Genomic DNA, 17839 nt, shown 5'->3' with positions numbered 1-17839 from the left:
CGCATCTGCACATAGGAGAGCACAGGAGGCCAGGTGCACCCGATCGGACCCACGCACACTCATTATCGCGAGCAGGCGAAGAGAAGCCTGACAGCCAGTCAACCTCGAGTGAAAGGTACGAGGATACCCAAATTCAGAGGGAAGCTGGCTCTAGGATACGAAACGCACACATCACACAGCAGCCTCCGCGGCCCAATTGCAAAGCTTTTCTATGAAAAAGTTGGTATGTGTGCTAAGAGAGATCAATATGCGGGAAAAAAAAAAAAACAGCTTTGCGCGTCTCAAATGAAGACCGAGTCCACTTCTGGCAAGACGGCAGAAAAGGGTTCGTCCACTGCCTTGACCTGCAGATCAAACGGTCTGCCTGACCTGTCCGCGCCATTCAATACGCTAATGAGGGTCCACCAAGCTTGCCACGACACAGCAGGGACTATGATGTTGCCCGGTTGTAATCCAGAAAGCCAAGCGCGCCACTGGTTCGGATCCCAAGCTCCACTCTCCGAAGGGTAAGGGCAGCTCTTTGCCCGCTCTCGCTCCTCGTCGCTCGTCGGAGCAAAGGACAGTTGGGCGGGTATGACCGATGTGCCCGGCGGTCCAAAGCGTTCGGCTACAAGGGGCGCATGAAAAACACAAGCTTCTAGATAGTCTAGCTCCCACGCGGACCTGTGCGTCCAATCCGCAGCGTTGACCTGAGAGAGCATGTGCACCAGCGAAGCGGTGCCGAGCGCTGCAGGCGGACCGTCGCAACAGTGCGCGTTAGCAACCTCAAGTGTCGAGGGAACCAGCTTGTGCCATCGAACTCACTGATTGCTGAAGCGAAATGCTTTGACTTGAGGCGACTGCTGGCCCATCGGTAATGCATGTGCTCCTCACCGCTCTCCGCGTTTGTCAAAGCGGGAGGCACACCAGCTCTGCGTCTGAAGGTGGACTTGGGGTCAAGCGCATCCTCACTGATGCATTCCGGCAAGTTCATGCTTTCAGCCGGAGCCTGACCGAAAGCTGAATGACCGTTCGACGCTGGCTCGTGGAAGCCAGAATCGGCTGTCGCCTGGAAGACGGGTGCGGTGCCGGCCGATCTTTGCACAGCGACTGGCTCCCGGGCCAAGCCAGAGTGGACTCGATCAGTCTCGTAGTCTTCCACCCAGGCAGCAATGCTTCGAGCGAGGCCAAGCCAGTCCTCCCAAGTGCGACCTCGCCCATATCCATCGAGCTGCAGGCGCCGCAGATCATGTGCAGGTCCGATCAGATCTTTGCTTCCTTGAACGGGTCCACCTGGTGTCGAAGCGCTGCGCGTCGGGAGTCGTTTTCGAAGTCGCTCCAAAAGCGTATCGCCTTTGCCCTTTTCCTCCCCGCGTCCAGTTCGCACCGCTTTGGCGGATGCGCTTTCAGACGGGGCAATGTCGGACGCATCATCTGCTGCATCAGACCGAGCGTCGGGCGCTGCAAGCTCAGCTTCTGTAGCAGTCGCTCCAGCGATCGTCGTGGCGACAACCTCGGAGCGCTTCAAAGCCGATTCGACAAGACTATCAATGCCTTGCTGCTCTTGCTCTGTAGGACTCGCACCTGTGCTCGCAACATCTCTGGCCCAGTTCTGCACCTTGGACTTTTCGTTTTGTTGTGCTGTGTCCAGCTGGGCCGCTAATCCGAGCGGTCTGAAGTCTTGGTCACGAGCTGCTTGCGAGCCTTCGCCGTAGCATAGTTGCATGATGCCCTCCCAGCCGAGCGCATCCGCAAAAGCGCAGGGGAGTGTGATGCTGAGAGGGTCTGTATGACCACACAGCCACCATGAGTCTGTATCAAGTGGCTTTGGTGGTGGGCCTACAGGAGTCTGGGCACCAGATGAAAAAGGTGTAGGACTGCTAGGGCTGGAATCGCCTTCCTTGCGTTTACCCTTCCCGGCGACTTTCGGGACAGAAGGTGATCCAGCACAGGGCTTCACGTTCAGCACCTGTTCGCACGCACCTCGCAGCAAGCTCAAGAAGTCCTCCCCAGCTTTCCACTTGCGCGTGCTGGACCCCTCTTCAATATGGCTACTCGAAGAGGCACGCGTCTGGCTCCATGCCGTTCCTTCCGCGAGGGGTTGCAGGTCGGGAGCCATGGCCAAACCGCTCGCGCCCGAGGGGTTGTTGCTGAGCACAGAGCCTGCAGAGGCGCGCCTGCGCTGCCATCGAGCAGCGGCGCTGCTTCCCATGGAACCAAGGTCATCGTCCGCAGTGTCGACCGCTTCTTCCTCGCTTTCGTTACTCGCCAACGTAGCTGTACGACGACGGCTTCCTCGTCCGAGAGAAGCGGAGGGAACTGTCAAAGAAGCTGAGCTCTCGGCTCTCGTCTTGGCTGATACCTCCGGAACGCCAGTAGGCGGCCCACCTTCGTCTCCGGGTACTATTCCGGTGGTACCAAAGCTTGCATCAGCCCCTTGATGAGTCGACGCTGCTTCGCTACCGCTCGACTTCTTCGCACTCTTGCCAAAACTAAACATGCGGGAGATCATCGAGGGTTTGCGTGCGCTGTTGGAGCGTGTGCTGCCAGCCATCGACCCGTTCGGGCTTTTGGACCGCTCGACATCGTAGCCTGGGCTGGTCGAGAGGGCTGTAATTTCGCCGTCGTGGGCGCTTTCGAAAGTAGCGGTGCTGTGAGCGCCCTCTTGCGACATCAATCTGCCCAGACTATCCATGCGGCTGTTTTGAGATGCTGTAGACGCCTCGCGGCCGCCATGCCCGCCTGACTTTGTGGGCTTGCGACCAAAGATGCTTCGATCGGCTCTCGGTGATGAAGGTGACTGGCCAGAGCTCACGCTCCGTGCCAGGCTGCTGCGGGATCGCACACTTTCTGGACTGACGACGCGGTGTAAACCTCGATCTGGTGAAGAGGCAGAGCTACCAGCTCTGGCGCGCGCGAACACATCATCTTTGGAGGTGCCAGCCCACGGATGCGACTTCGGCGATATCATCTCCTCCAAGTGGTCTTCCACTGAGCGCCCTGAGTGGACTGGAGAGGCGAGGATCTGCGTGTTGAGGATCGGAGCTTGATGAGAACGTTTCGAAAACGCTCTGGGCACAGGAGGCGGCGGAGCGAGAGCGACCGAGTGGAGGTCCAGGCGCACTCGAAACCGGACGCTGCGGGCTGTATGCTCCTCGCCAGCTCGGGTCTTAGAAGTGCGAGGCGGGCACTTCAGCTCGGGAGCCCTCAGATCGCTCGTGGCGCTGCCTTCGTCGCCCGAGTCCAGCGCGTCATCCCTAGAGAGCGCACGCCCCAGTAGGCCGAAGCGACTTCTGCCTCGACCGCTTAGTGCTGCAGAGGCAGATGAGCTTGCTGTGCGCGATCGTTGCATACTTCTGCCCACCGACGATGGCGCCACGAATGATGGTCTTCGAGGATTCTCGCTCTTGACCGCCGAGCTTCTTCGCCTAGACTGCGCTTTCCTTGGAGACTTTGGGACATCCTCGATCAGGTGACCTTCGTGGTCGAAGCGGGCATCGAAGAATGCGCGCAAGTTTGAAAAGGCCGGATCATCGTCTGCGTCGGCGAGCAGGGCAAGCAGCTTGGACCACGAGCAGACGGCCTGCAATGCATTGGTGTTGGCAATGAGGTAAGAAACGACGTGGAGCTGGTGAGGTGGGACTGTCTCGAGACAGCCTTTGAGCTTGAGAGCACCAGAGTCGCGAGAAGCGTCCGAGCGATCCGATGCGGAGGAGTCTGCGTCCGATGTCGAGTTGTCTTGCCCACCTGCCGCTGATTGCTTGGCTGTGAAGTAGAGGTGGGGAAGTGGCTGAAGCCGCAGTGCGAATGGTAGGGTGAAGAGCGACTGCAGTGGCGGGGCTTCTGGTCTTGCGTCTTGAGTTCCGGATTCGTTCGTGAGGGCAGTCAGTGACTCTGCAGGTGCATCCGCAGCCAACATGCTTATGTTGTGATGGCGCTCAGCGGAGTCCTTGGTGCCGGGTCGACCTCGCAGTGAACTGATGCGGGAGGAGCTACAATCGTGCGTCGCACAACCGCTTGCCTCTGATGTATGTCAGAAGGCTCAAATGCGAATGAAGTGGACGTGATGTGTCATGTGGAGTGACGAAGTGACCTTCCGCAGTAGCGCGTGGTGGTGTTGGAAAACATCGAACGCTCGGCTGCGCAAGACTTTGGGTGAATGGTCAGACCGATGATGGGTGAGAATCACGATCCAATCTTCAAACAGTGAAAGTTACGATCGAAAGCGGACTTAAGCCTAATGACTTGTCTGCGCACAATTCGGATCGCGTGAGGTTGCAGGTCTGTTTCATGGGCGCGGTGTCGTGGCAATAGTGAATGTGAATTAAAGACGCAGTGCCAGTGCTGGAGTCAGAGGCGACTGGACAGCAGGCAAGGATCGACTGTGCGCGGTGGATGAACCTTGCAGCCAATAACTCGCTTCCGAATAACGGCTCAGGTAAATGCGACAATCATGAATGCGGCAATCGTGAATCGTGAATGCGTACTGGTGTCGTACTCTGGCTCCACTTGGAACTTCAGTGACAAATCTTGATGAGTATGTAGAAAGATTCGAGCGAGACGCATTACCGTCCTACGTATGGGCGGCGAGCGGCTTTCTTGGGGTGCGTCCGGATCCAAGACGTTGTTGCGCAGCACGTCGTTCTGCTAGCTGCGTTGGTGCTGCTGGTGTGTGGAGATGCAGATGCATGGCATGGCATGCGTGCACAGCGCTTTGGGCTTCCTCTTCGCGGGGATATTTGGCAGGCAGCACGGCGAACGCATCAGCTTGCGCTTGTTCACGGTTCTCTGCTGCTGGATCGATCTCGACTTAATTCGTCATGAACATGCAGGGACCGAAAAAGGTGCATGTAAAGTACCACCGATTCACCGATCACAGCGGGGCGTGCGGCGGCGCGTGCAAATTGTGGGCTTTCTGTGACGACTGCTCAACTGCCCGGGCAATGAAAGCGCTAACTTTGGCTTCGTATCGCACTCAACTCATCCATGCACCCGAATTTAGCATGAACACGACCAAGCGCGCATAGACGCCGGCATGAGCAGCAGCTGCTGCTACAGTACAGACACACCTGTACGATACTCTACTGACTACTGTAGGTACAGCTCATGGTGGGTCTCCTGCATACGCGTATACGTACCTTTGCAAACGACCCTGAAAATCTTCAATCGTGGATCGTGAATTTTTCAGTCGAGTGTAAATCAAGAATCCGTGAATAGGGTTTAGGGAGCACTCGCACTCGCAGCTCTCACTTGATACTCTGCATGAGTTTCGGAACCGACTCGCTCCATTCTTCTCGTCCTGGGCAGTTCACAGCGCCTCAAGCTTCACGGTGCAGTCGTGGGGCAAGTAATCACTTATGCAGCGTTCGCTTCCAGTCATCTCCTTACGGAGGAGCCGGAAGCAAAATATGATGCAGGGACGGGGCGCGAAACACTGTTCGGACGCTGAAAACGCTTCGCAAGTTGCGGAGGCAAATACATTTTAGCGTGCAAACGCGGTGCAGTAATCGGCGGGTGAGGCTGCACGGTCGCCCTTTCGCTTCACATTCCCGCCGGTTTCGAGGTAGAGATCGCGTCTGTGGATCGCAATAGCCCCTGCGCCAGAGACGCCCCTGCGCCAGAGACGGATCACGATTTGGTGAGTGCAGCTGGAAGTACATTCGACGCGATTAAAGTGGATATCACATGTCTCAGCTCTGTGCTCCGAGCTCACATTCAAGACTCTTGAGTGGACCATGGTGCGCTGAAGACTCTATCAAGTCTACGATGGTCAAGCTGTACCAGCAATGCGTACTTTCGTAAAAGCAAGTGTTGCTCGAACGCACTCACTGGCTTAAGAGGAACGGCACACAACATTGGCAAAGGTTTCGAAGTGTTCCGGTACTTGCGAGCAAGCTCAGATGTGCATTGCTCACTTCCATCCCTTCGACAATGCACTGAGCCGCTCTGCTCCTTCTCTCCAAGCCCTTTCAGCGGGCGACGTCTGCCTCAAATCCAATACCCTCACTTCCGCGTCCCCCCTCGCCATTCTGGTTCCTGACGAGTACGGCCTCAAGAAAGAGTCGATCCTTCCATTGTCTTGTGACGCGGTATGACCTGGGTCAGGAAGGACGAGAAAGACGAGCAAGCTGGTCGATTTGCGTAATCTGGATATCGCATCGTGATACGCGTCCATATCGGTTTTGGTGCATTCCTCGTGGCGGCTTGAATCCATGAGCACCTCGACGTGGGCATCGCACTTGATAGCTCTGGCTAGTGTCAACTTGCCCGACTCTGTCTCGTGAAGCATCGTCCGCCGCTCATCGTAGCCGTCGATATCTTTGAGCTTCGAGCTGAGCGCCTGTATGCACGAAAGTATCTCGGCATCCGACTTGCTTTCATGATCAGCTGGCAGCAAAAGGTGCACCGAGAAGACCTGTGCAATGACCGGCAGTAGCAGCTCTCTGATGCGTAAGAGGTACTCAGAGGTTGGCTCGTCCGTCTGAGGCATCGCGAGGGACAGTGTAGGCCTGGAGCTTGGCTGCACCCCATTGGCAGAATTCAGAAAGACGGTGAGTAGGGGAATCATGCCAATTCACGTGTTTGAAAAAGCAGCACTCACAATGCCTTTTGCGCCATGTCCGTCTCGTGTCCGACTGCCAGAGGCACCTCCAACAGTGCGACCATCTCCACCCGCCTGATCGCCAGGAGAGGCGCGACTATTTGACCAGCTCCAAGCTACCCAAGCTAAAGTTGCTAGACCTATCACTGCGCCTCCCACACCTGCTGCGCTTGCCAACGCTCGCGGATCTGACCATGCTCGCACGGAGCGCGAGCGTTGTGGTGGCCCTCTCGACATGCTCCCGTGTGTGCCTGGACGAGGTCGTGATCAAGGCAAACAGAACGCTGAGAGACTGTCGCGATAAGTGCGAGCAAACTTGCGGATGAGATTGACGTTGGGTCTTGGGCGAGATTGACGCGAAGCCGTGCGCTGATGGAAGCTGACGAGCCAGTCGCTAGTCACAGTCAAGAGCAAGAGACAGTCATGAATCTCCAATCCCGACCATTTTGACGACACTCACGACTCCGAAGTTGACTCTTGACTCGAACTCAATGACTCTTCTAGCTCCGACTCCACATCTCAATCAGCTTCGCGGCTTCGCCACGACCGGCTTCTGCAGTTTAGGCGGACCGGGCCTGCATGTGCTCAAGACTGTACGTCATGTCGGTGCGCGGGTCTGCCTGGCTGCGCAGCCTGACGACATCACACGTGATTTGGCGCGCGCCGCGTGCGAAATCGAAGAGCAACACGCGTTCAAGCTTTGGCGCGCGTTTGTCTCGTACCGCGCGTGTGAGTCCATACGTACCGCGCCCCACGCATGTGCATGGGCAGCAGCAGCTATAAGCGTGTGTTGGTGTAGCAGCGGCTGCTGGTGATTCATGCTGTTGGCCGAAAGGAGCGGTCGATTGAATGCGCGCGTTTTGCGTGCGTGGTGTTGAAGAAGACCAGTCTGGATTGCGAACACGATTGCTCGGCGTCAAGGCGCCGTCGTTGCTCAATTGACCTACCCTTCTTCACCCTCTCACACGCTTATCATTCCTCGTACGACAAATCCCAAAGTTTCCAAAGCCACACGTAGCGTCCGACTACTCAGGCCGAGGTCGATCTCATCGCTGACGCGTGCCTTGCGATCGCGTCGCTACGCACCACTCCAGCGCTTTGGCTCGCGATCGCCATCATGGCGCGCAATGAGCGAGGTCGAGGAGTGACAGAAGTAGACGAGTCGATGGAAGACTACACGTACGGCACATTGGACTTTGGCCACTCGCAGTCCACGCGCGGGCTAGGGGTCGGTCAAGGTCCGGCAATCACATCCACCTTGCCGAGGTCCAAGGCGGGGCAGCAGCAGCAGCAGCAGCAGCAGCAGCAGCAGCAGCAGCATCATCATCATCATCATCAAGCAGCGGGAGCGGCGCAATGGGCAGCTCCCTCTATTCCCTTGAACGACGAGTCTCTTGGAGGCTTGGACGCACATTATCCCAACTTGCCGTCCCCTGGCTTCCTCCACGGAGCTCACTTGAGACGTCAAGTGCACCTGCGCCAAGCAGGCGATGAGACGCTTAGTACAGAGCAGGGCACCGAGATGGGCGCAGCAGGTCATCACAGCCGACCTACGCAGCACACTGCGTCAGGCCGAGCGCCAGACAGTTGGATCGACCACGACTCTTGGGCCCCTGGCGTAGCGCGCGGTGTGCCGGAGAGCTCGACACGCCCAGACCATCGCCGGAACGTCAACAACAGACAAGCGCCGGCGTTCCCTCCAGAGAGCATACATCCGAGTCCAGCCGTTGCAGAGCGCTACGCCCGCGGTGCTCGAGGTGCATACGCTTCTGGAACAGCACAACAGCACGCTTCTTATGCCGCTTCATCTTCGTCCCTCGACACGGCTAGCGAAGATGAAGATGATGAAGACGACATTTCAGAGACGCGAACCCCAGAGACCAGAAGTACAGGCAATCACGTGGATCTGAGAGCTACGCCGGTGGGTCAATCCCGTACTGTCAAGCAGTTCGACAGACCCACGCTCGGAGAGGAAAAGATGGCCAGGCTCAAGGCGGCCGAGCAACGGAATTTCAGGCACGGTCAGAATCGCACAGAGACTCGACGCGACGCGCTGACACAGCAAGATGGAGAAGGACTTGTGAGTCAGCAGAGGTGGTCTTGTTATATTGTGGAATGTTTGTAGTGCTGAGACGTGCCCGCGATCATCGGACACTCACTCGCGACCCAGGCTGCTCGCGCGCAGCGCATCAATCGAGCAACATCCACGTCACGACCAGATTTGCCATCATCGCCCTCGCCTGCTCCCTCATTGACCAGGAAAAGGGTGCATCGCAGCAAACAAGCCTCGATCGACGACGTGCGTGCAGAGCAAGCCGACGACATTTTCAGTCAAGCCGCCCCGCGCCCCCAAGCGGGTGATGACCACGAGCAGGCACACAAAGACGACAGCGGTGGGTCTGGCTATGCAGCGGGCGCTCCTTCGGGTCAGGAAGGCGAAAGCTCAGGAGAGACGTTGCTCGGATCTGGTAACGTGTGGAAAGGCGATGCTTATCATGGTATGCAAGGTTTGGATACGCCATGGATGCGCCTGCCTTCTGGCCAAAGAGTGGGACAGGGAGCATACGAGGCGCGACTGCCTGACTTGACTGGCATCACGTCTGCAATGGCCAGTCCTGCACAAGCCAGAGATACGCATGTCCCACTCGCAAAGCTTCGCCCTCCGCCACAAGAGCTCGACGAGCTCGCAGAGAGGCTGGATGCGGTCAAAGCAACAATGCAGGCGGAGGAGATTGACTTGCGAGGTCAGAGAACCCACCGTGGTCGCGCTTCTCGCCCGGCCCAAGTACACGGCAGCGAGCCGAAGCTTCCATCGAACGGGCTGGGCCCCCTGCCTGCATGGCGCTCTGCGGCAGAAGCTGAGTCTGCACCGCGAGATCTTGGCTTCGACGTCGATCGCGCACAAGCCGAAGCCATTCGAGCGATGCGAGAGAATGTGGACCGCGTGGATGCAAATTTGGACTCTTATAGGGCCTATCTCAGCTATCAGTACGGCAACGCCGCGCTCCCCATGGACATTCAGCGTCGAAGCGCGCCTTCTGAGGCGATCCAACGCCCTGTCCGGGACGATCTGGATAGGGATGCCTTGCGCACCCAATTGTCCCGAGTCGAGTTGGAGCTTCGCATCTTGAGAAAAGTGGCTGACAGTGAAGGTGCACATGTTGCATCTTCGCCTGGTCCGACTCGACGCAGGACAGAATTACGAGAAGAGCAGCCCAGAAGCAAAGCTGGACAACCTCGGCGCTCGCATTCACTCGACCGCACCGAGCAGGTCGTGAACCTCGCGGACGAATCGGCAGTCGAAGGAGACTTGGGCGCAAAGGGCTTCGATGCTCTGCACCATGACGCGCCCAGTCGTCATGTCAGGTATGAGCGCGTCGAGGTGCCCCGCTCTTCAACACCTCCGGCCAATGCGAAACCAGCCACTCCAGCTCAGGCGGCGCACTCGCAGATGCAGCCCCAGCCGCACCGCCAAGCAGCACTCAAGGAGCAATTCAAACGGTCTCAGAAGTATGCCACGGCTCCTGCCGATGATCCCGACGAAACAATTCGTGCGTCCCGAGAAAAGGGCAAAAGCAGCACGAAGCCGTCTGAGACGGAGGACGCCGCTGTGCAGCCGATTCTTCCTGTAGAGCTTGACGAAGCGGACGTCACGGCCGCACACGAGAGGGCAGAAAGGGTTTTCGAGACCATCTCCGTTGATATGGGTCAGCAAACAGCTCACACCGCTCCGAATGCGGACACCACGGTCTCAGCTGCTCAGCCTGGCATGCATCATAATGCCATCACCTGTACTGTGTGTGGCAGCATGTACAAGAAGGAGCGCAAGAGAGTCGCACGGAAGGAGAAGGCCCGACGGGTTGCTGACGCGGGAGCTTTGGCAGATGAAGAGACGGTGTCGGCGCTGCTGGAAGCTGGAGAGGAGTCGGGAGGCGCAAGGACGAAATTGGGCGCCAAGCAGATCAAAGTCCTCAAAAGGCTCATCAAGGAACACATGGACGAATTCATCCACTCCAGAATGCTCTATGCGGAGTTAGCAGACGAGCTGAAGCTCGTCGAGCCCAGCATGAGCTCCAAAAATCGACAGATCTTGGCCGAGCACGTGCTCGAAGCGGTCGAGACGCTAGAGTTCCGCGCTCAGCGCATCAATCATCTACAGGCTCTTTTACCAGGGACAGACGAGAACCAGAACGAGGTTCTAGCGCAGGTAGAGAACCGCATGGACTCGCGCGAGAACCGCAACGAAGGCGTTGCGAAGGGTCAAGAAGGCTCCAAAAAGTCGCGCACACAGACGGACAGCAGACCTAGGGTCAACTCTCCTCCTACCATCGACGGTGCACCGCATCCGGTCTCCAAGACGCGCCCCGTCCGCTCCTGAGCGATTTTGACTTTTACGCTCGCCTCGACGTACCTTATATCTTTGTTTTCCTGCTACGTGTATGCTTTGTCATGCCCACATCTCCGAGTTGCACACCACCGTGGCTCAGCTTAGCTGAAATCTGCCTTTCGCCCAGCAGTAGAGGCGTGGCATCAGGCAATGGCCGCCCGCGCACCTCCAACTTCATTCACCTATCACTCGCTGTCGTGACGCTCGATCTCACCAGCAGAGGCCTTTGACCCGAATGTCATAGCTGTACAAGATTCCATATGAGATTGAGTGAATATGGTACAATGCAGACCGTCGAAAATTGCAAAGTGCAGTGGAGAGACTGAGAGTACGAAGAGGTTCGCGAGGAATGCAGAGACGGTCTCGAGCTAAATTACGAGCGACCTGAGGTCTTCGTCAATATCCGGCAGAGCAGAATCAGCAGGCGCATCGATCCGCGTCGCGCTGCCGCTCCGATCAGCAAGACTAGCTCTATCCTTCTGATCTATCAAGGCCTTGAGCGTTCTGGCTGATACTTCCGCCTGTCTGAGGGTCCTCTCCACGTCGATAGACTGAGAGAGACCCTGAAAGTAGAGCAGTATCTCGTCAAAGTTGTACAGATAGGTGAGCAGCGGATCTCGATGCTGTTGCAGGATGGCAAGGACGACGAAAAGGTGCAGGTCGTTGGAAAGACTTGGCGATGCTGGCTGTTCGTCGATGGTGTCCTTGTCACTAGGCGATGCATCGTCCAGCTCCGCTGCCCAAAGGGCCTCCCACAACTTCAGAATGTCGCCAAAGTCGAATTCGCGCTAGGCAGGAGGCCGAGCCAGGTGTTAGTGCAGCAAGCGTCAGATTCGGGTGGGTTCGGCTTCATTCACCTTGAACAAGACCAACAGCCATCTGAAACAGAAGAAGAGATGCAGAGAGTCGGTGCGCTCCAGATGGGCGTACACGGCTGGATCCATGACCTGGATAAGCTTTTGCAATAGTCCTAGCTGCCTTCTCATTCCGCTTTGGTCAGAATAGAAATTAGAACGCTGTCGTCGCACCATCGGTAAGGAAAGAGGTAGATTCGCAGTTCAGCCAATGCCGCTCGCTTGCGATACCTCCATTGGATCGGGACTCGCCATACGCTGCATCAACCCCACAAAGCACCAAAAGGTCTGCGCTTCGTCACCTTTGCAGACGACGTACAGAGGCGCACAGAGGTCGCTCATCCCCTGCACATAGCTCTCTAGAGGGGTATCCTTTGTGCCTTCTCGACTCTTTTGGCGATGGGAAGCGAGCCCCTTTGCGATGGTGGCAGCTGCTTCAGCAGGCGAGGCATTTTCCGGCAGCACATGCTCATGAGCACCACCACTGCTCTTGGCTTCGCTCTTGTCCCAGATCACATAGGTAAGCAGAATATCGGCGAGCGCTTGCATGTGCGAGTTCGGCTGCGCTGTCGAGTCATCGCCCGTGGACTTCGAGGCGACTATCTGAGGTGCTGCAGGGTCTCGACCTCCTATCTCCTCGCTACCATGTCCATCCGCGGCTCCCGCAGCCTTTACTTTGACATCAGAGAAAAGAGGCATCTTTCGGTCTGTTCGGACGCAATCGACACGTATCCTGTGCAGCTGTTCCTTCATCCAAGGCGTTTCTCTATCTTCTCTGCAAGCCTTCTCCTGAGCAGCCAACTCTTGCTCGCTGATCGACGCGTACAGCGGGTCCTTGCCAGTCGAGGAGACGAAAGGATCTAGACCTTCGAGAGGCTTGGAGCGTGGTCCAGCCCAAGCTCGTTTCAGAGTCCAATACTGGCTCGCCTTAGCTCGTCGCTTGGCACTCCTCTGCTCGCACGCCTCTCCGATGACCCACTCTTCGGCACCCAGGAGCAAGGGCCATACCTGAGCGCGCAGACCCACGCGCAGCTCGGATGCTGGTTGCCCAGGTCGACCGCTTGGCGCTGGACCAAGTCCCTTGTGAAAGACGAGTTCTCTGACCTTTGAGAATGGAACGCTTGGCGCGCCTGTGCCAGCAGTGTCGAACAGGGCATCCCACTCTTCCTGGGAGACGGGCGTTGAAGCATTCCTCCTTGCTCTGGGCTTTTCGACCGAAGGCTGAAGGTCCAAGATCTCGAAGGCGCCCAGCACACTCTGTTCGAAATTCGCATCCCCATCCGCGCCATTGCGATTCCTTCTTGCTTGTTCCTCCTGCTCGGCCAGTCTGCTTCTCTCTGCCTGCTCAGCCACTTGCTTAGCAAACCTCGCCAAAAAGACTCTAGCCGAGTCGAACTCTCCTCCAATCGCCTTGACCGCTTCCGAATGGCGCCACTCTGGATCACTTGGTCCCAAAGGGCCCACGGGTCCGTGCTGAGCCAAGGAGGTGATGGTGTTGGCCAAGCCCGCACTCCGAGGTCCACCATGCTGAGAGTCTGCCGCAATGCGTGTGGCCAGAGGGTGCGAAAGCAGCGCATGAGCTCCGTTCCGCGCCGCGCTGGTCACTTGTGAAAAGTGGGAGAAGACTGCAAACCGCGTATTCTTAGCCCACGTAGCCAGATGGTCATCGTCAGCTGCGTTCGATCCAGACTTGATGGGACGGGTGGATGCATGGCTGGAAGTGGAGCTTTTCGTCGCCGCTGTGGTGTTGGAGCGACGAGAGGATGAAGAGCTGCCAAAGATGTCGTCGGGGTAGTCCGATCCGTCATCATCGGTGGTGGAGGCGGAAGAGGATGCTTTTGGGAACGACATGACGACGCGCTTGGTGCCTTGCCTGCCGGACGAAGCACCAAAGCTGTGAGCGCAGCGAAGCGGTCGGCCTGACGATTGAAGCTGCTGCGCTATCGATTGCGGCAAGGCTTGTCGAAGATGATCTGCTTGCAGACGAGGGTGGGCCTTTGTGAGCCACACAACCAGGACTCGGCGGTGCGGTCTGGATTTGAAAAAAGCAACGCTTGTTCGCTGCGATAAGGTCTCGTTGCACGCTTGAGGCTCGAGATCCTTGTGAGTGCGCGTGCTTGCAGTCAATGTGAATGGTCATCGACTTGAAGCCGACAGCCTCTGAGATCGCGACGAACGAGGATGCTCCGTGTGATTCTGATTCGTTTGTGATTCTCCTCCCATCAACGCCCAGACTGAGCGCTCAGCAGCGGGCTTTAGAGTGCGTCCACCGCGATAGTTGTGAGTGCGTGTGTAGGCGTGTGTGCGCGTCGCGATATCCCGCATGCACCGATCATGCATGCATTTCCGAATAGCCAGTGTGGATCACGTGAGACAACGCGAGAGATCTTCTTGAAGCTGCTGGCAGATCGACGCTTCGTGGTGCATGGATCCAGCTCTCGCATTACTTCGCCGGTTGCGATTGGACCACTTTGGTTCAAATCACGGATCAAGATTCAGTCACAGGGTGGTCTCATTGCCGCAAGTGCGATCAGTCCCGAATTCGAATGATCAAAGCGCCGAAAGCTAGAGCGGTCGGTTCCATAACGTCCCCAGCTTCCCGTTTCTCGTGGTGTCTTGCTTTATATGGACAGGACACAGTCAGGGTGGGAATACCTGCCGCAACGTCCTCTTGCGGAACAGTACCACCGGGCGCTTCTTGGGTGAGAGCTGCATAACAAATGCGGGCGGACGTGGCACCTTCAGAGCAGCTGTCATTTTCAACCAGTCTGAGTGATAGTCTGCGAAGCACATAGCTCGATCAAGTAAAGACTTGGCTACATCCGATCGCGCAAAGGTGCACACGGACCTCGCACGCGTCTTGCAAACGAGCGCTGGGTATGAGTGGACCCCTTTCCCTAATGAAGGGCCTCGAGTCCATCACGAACACGAGCAGATCCGTTCGTTCTGATGCTAAATGATCAGAAGAGTCGGGCGCACCCACCTTCATTCTATTGCGGTCGACTCGGGATTACAAGGGTAAAGGGAATCTCGAGGGGGACCTCCTGATCATGGCGCCCTTGCGTCCGGATAGAAATTTGAACCATCTTTATGACGTCATCAGTAAGACAGAAGCAATTTGAATCACGAATGCGCACTCGAGAGTTGGTCGAGATTCGGAACAACTTGCCGCCTTGAAAAGCGGCCCGAGCTACTCTCACACTACCACTCCTCTGACTCGCTCAGACTTGATGCTCTGGGCCCCCTCGCAGCTCGGCCCCTTCTTCTTGCAAGCCGGGGAACCCCTCGATCTGTAGGACCTCGGTCGAGCCACATCAAGCGATCGAGCGGATGCGCCGCGAAGCGTCACTCAAGCCGAGACGAAGTGACGAACGTTGAGTCCCGCTCAGTATTCTTAGCGTGGATGATTTACGCAGTAATGACACTGGCGCATGGGTGGGATGAGAAATGGCCCTGACACCACACCGATATAGAATCACATCATGAACTCAAGTCAAGTCAGCTCGGCGGATCTTTGAGAGGCCGGTGCTGTCGAGATTGTACTCACGACTCGGTCAACTTGGCAAGCACGCCAAGGGCCTGTGCGCATGACCGAGACCTTCCCCGTCGTGCAGACAGATCTCTGGAACCGAAGCAGGCTTGCCGAAGCAACCAATTAAGCGAAGACGGATTCCATGCACATTTACTATTCGTGCATGGGAGGTTCCTTCCTCGTGATGTACCGTATGCACGCTGCATCTTTTCTCTGACTCTTTGCGTGCACTCGCGCAAGCGAGGTGATGGGCTCGAGCTCAAAGCCGAGCCGAAGGGCTGGGTCGATGATGTAGGGTGTGTAGCGGGACTACTCTGTCCCAACAGGACTGCAACGCAGCGCTTTGACCCCTTTGCGTGAGTGTGATTGTGAGTGTGAGTGTCGCATGGACTGCATGCTGGCTCGGAGCTGCACGCACGGTGCGCCACAGGGAGGGGGATCGACGCTGCAGCACCTCTTTAGCGCCCTTTGGCTGCAGAGCAAAGCGCAAGAAATGATGGCTGACGCTTGCATGCTCCGCGCTTGCCGGTCGGTGACGACGCACATCGCAATGACTGCGAACAGTCAAGGGTCAGATGAAGCAGACCCTGCTTCGATGCGGACGTTTCCATCAGACCATCCAAAGGAGGCCTGTGCATCTTGACTGTAGTCTACAGGGAGCTTTCTGCGATGAATAGCGAAAGGGACCGCTGATTTGAGTAGAACCATGCTCCTCTGACTTCCGCGCAGCGGAAAGGGCCGCGCCCCTCTCACCACGCACGCTGATGTTGCTCTGTGTATCGATTCGTCAGCAGAGAAGAAGCGCGAAGTGGCCTGGCGGACTCAAAGACCAGATGGTCGACAGAGAGGAGAGGCATGCGCGTCTATGAAGCTTGAACTGGCCCATGATTTGAATTGGAATTTGTCCGTTCTTGTCGACATTCCGCATGAGGGTCCCAAATCCCAAAGAGATCAGATTGATGATTGTACCGAAGCTCCTTCTCATGCCTCAGAGCGCACAAGGCGCGAAAGTTCATCGAAGCCAAGCGCATCACGATCGGTCATTGGGGAACGTGCAAGTTGTGGCTCGAAGGCAAAGGGTCACTTTCGGCGGATGCGAATACAAGCATGATGACGAAGAAGCCATTCTTTTGGGAACGGCGACTGTCTGTCCTCTGCCTGGAATCACCACGAATTTGAATGCAAGTGCTACGCGAAACATGCCGCTTTAGGGGTCACTCGCATCCTTTCGCATGCAGGGTTCTTTTGATTTTTCCGGTGCGGCTCTCCAGAAAGCCAAGGACGCCACCAACCTCGCTCCAAAGGCTCGGGCAGTGTACCTTGTTCCGTAACTCTTTCTTGGTAAGACCAAGGGGCAGAGGTCAAAGTCGAGGCTGAGATGATTGAATGCTTGTGGTGCCAGTTTAGAATGTACGGGACGGAGTGAGTCCCTCTCGATTACACAGCTCCCAGTGGCGGATTCGGTCGTTGGCGGTCCAGGGAACCGCGTGGAGCACGCTAGGTCCTCTCGTCATGGCAGCAGCGTCGAGAAGGGTTCGAAGGATCGATCTGTGTCTTGTGCGCGATGATAGGCAACAGGATTGCGATTGCGGAAGGCCGGCCGACGGGAAAGCTTGCGAGAGCTAGCTGGGCAACGTGACCCGCTGCAGCACACACACGCTTGCACCCTTGTGCTTTGTGGCGGTAGGGGGCACTCGTCTCTCGATCGTCACTCAGACTGGTGGCGTCCCGAGCTGTCATTCATTCATGAACAGCAGTCATGTGCGTGCGTGCGCTTGTTGCCGCGGCTGACAACCTTGCGCGCGCGACTCACGACTGATGCAGCAGCAGCAAGCATATTCGTGATTGCAGCTGCAACGTGCCGCGGAATAGCGCGCCCATCCATCATACTACTGCTGTACAACTGGTATAGCGACGTCACAGCATCAGGCATCGAACGTTCCACTTTGAGTGCGGTATCATTACGGCGCATTGCGCTCCGCGTCGCCTCATTTCCCGTCAATCTGGCCTGTGGTACGGTACAGTCGTGAGTATAGCCGACTTTGCACACGATCCGACCCTTGGCAATCACTCAAGAAGCAGTCAAGAGTACTCGGACTGTATGTCGACCTTCGTGCAACATCTCGTCCGTCCATCTTTCGCGGGCCGCCAAGGCTCAACGCGGCATGAGAAACCCGATGATCGGTCATTCCGAGACCCTGCCATGTTCGTTCCGCTTGCCCCAGGGTTCCTTCAGACAGAAGGGAGACAGGAACAGAGAGACAGTTGGCAGTCTTGCACTCGCCAAGCGAAGCCACTTGCCCATCTACACGCCCAGTCGGCTTTTGGTAGTCACAAGTCCTCTTGATGTTGAAGGTCGACTGTGGGTCTCGCTCCATGCGATCCCCAATCATTGATGTGCTCACTCGGCTCAAACACGTACTTTTGACACAAGCGAGACTCGTTCACCTTCAGCAATCCGTTGTGGACGAGCGTGCAAGGCATGC

The 17839-nt window shown here is 56.9% G+C and overlaps 5 protein-coding genes across 5 annotated transcripts; 2 read left to right on the top strand and 3 right to left on the bottom strand.

The window, feature by feature from the left end:
* Positions 1-281: 281 nt before the first annotated feature.
* Positions 282-3898, bottom strand: IE81DRAFT_328131 (hypothetical protein; the record flags this gene model as incomplete). The annotated part of the gene is made up of 2 exons (XM_025515094.1): positions 282-727; positions 805-3898. 2 exons carry the CDS (start codon positions 3896-3898, stop codon positions 282-284), a joined length of 3540 nt encoding a protein of 1179 aa, XP_025372331.1.
* Positions 3899-5503: 1605 nt separating this feature from the next.
* IE81DRAFT_320339 (hypothetical protein) lies at positions 5504-7041 on the bottom strand. Its single transcript, XM_025512995.1, has 2 exons — positions 6581-7041; positions 5504-6499 (listed from the first exon to the last, which is right to left on the bottom strand). The coding sequence occupies exons 1-2, from the start codon at positions 6815-6817 to the stop codon at positions 5891-5893; spliced, it is 846 nt and encodes a 281-aa protein (XP_025372330.1). The 5' UTR covers positions 6818-7041; the 3' UTR covers positions 5504-5890.
* Positions 7042-7445: 404 nt separating this feature from the next.
* IE81DRAFT_364194 (hypothetical protein) lies at positions 7446-11235 on the top strand. The gene is made up of 2 exons (XM_025516839.1): positions 7446-8660; positions 8751-11235. Exons 1-2 carry the CDS (start codon positions 7698-7700, stop codon positions 10956-10958), a joined length of 3171 nt encoding a protein of 1056 aa, XP_025372329.1. The 5' UTR covers positions 7446-7697; the 3' UTR covers positions 10959-11235.
* IE81DRAFT_364193 (RabGAP/TBC) lies at positions 11196-13672 on the bottom strand (the record flags this gene model as incomplete). The annotated part of the gene is made up of 3 exons (XM_025516838.1): positions 11196-11755; positions 11825-11983; positions 12053-13672. 3 exons carry the CDS (start codon positions 13670-13672, stop codon positions 11336-11338), a joined length of 2199 nt encoding a protein of 732 aa, XP_025372328.1. The 3' UTR covers positions 11196-11335.
* A 2463-nt stretch (positions 13673-16135) lies between these two features.
* On the top strand, positions 16136-16660 carry IE81DRAFT_206734 (hypothetical protein). The gene has a single exon (XM_025510940.1). The coding sequence runs from the start codon at positions 16280-16282 to the stop codon at positions 16562-16564; it is 285 nt and encodes a 94-aa protein (XP_025372327.1). The 5' UTR covers positions 16136-16279; the 3' UTR covers positions 16565-16660.
* Positions 16661-17839: the final 1179 nt, after the last annotated feature.

Source organism: Ceraceosorus guamensis (assembly GCF_003144195.1).
Source record: "Ceraceosorus guamensis strain MCA 4658 unplaced genomic scaffold IE81scaffold_6, whole genome shotgun sequence".
NCBI lineage: Eukaryota > Fungi > Basidiomycota > Exobasidiomycetes > Ceraceosorales > Ceraceosoraceae > Ceraceosorus > Ceraceosorus guamensis.
This window is presented reverse-complemented; position numbering and strand designations above follow the sequence as displayed.

Coding starts and splice junctions, on each gene's coding strand:
- IE81DRAFT_320339 (XM_025512995.1), bottom strand. CDS start 6,817: ATGTCGAGAGGGCCACCACAACGCTCGCGCTCCGTGCGAGCATGGTCA. Junction 6,500..6,580: donor GACATGGCGCAAAAGGCATT/GTGAGTGCTGCT, acceptor AATGGGGTGCAG/CCAAGCTCCAGGCCTACACT.
- IE81DRAFT_364194 (XM_025516839.1), top strand. CDS start 7,698: ATGGCGCGCAATGAGCGAGGTCGAGGAGTGACAGAAGTAGACGAGTCG. Junction 8,661..8,750: donor AGCAAGATGGAGAAGGACTT/GTGAGTCAGCAG, acceptor CTCGCGACCCAG/GCTGCTCGCGCGCAGCGCAT.
- IE81DRAFT_206734 (XM_025510940.1), top strand. CDS start 16,280: ATGAGGGTCCCAAATCCCAAAGAGATCAGATTGATGATTGTACCGAAG.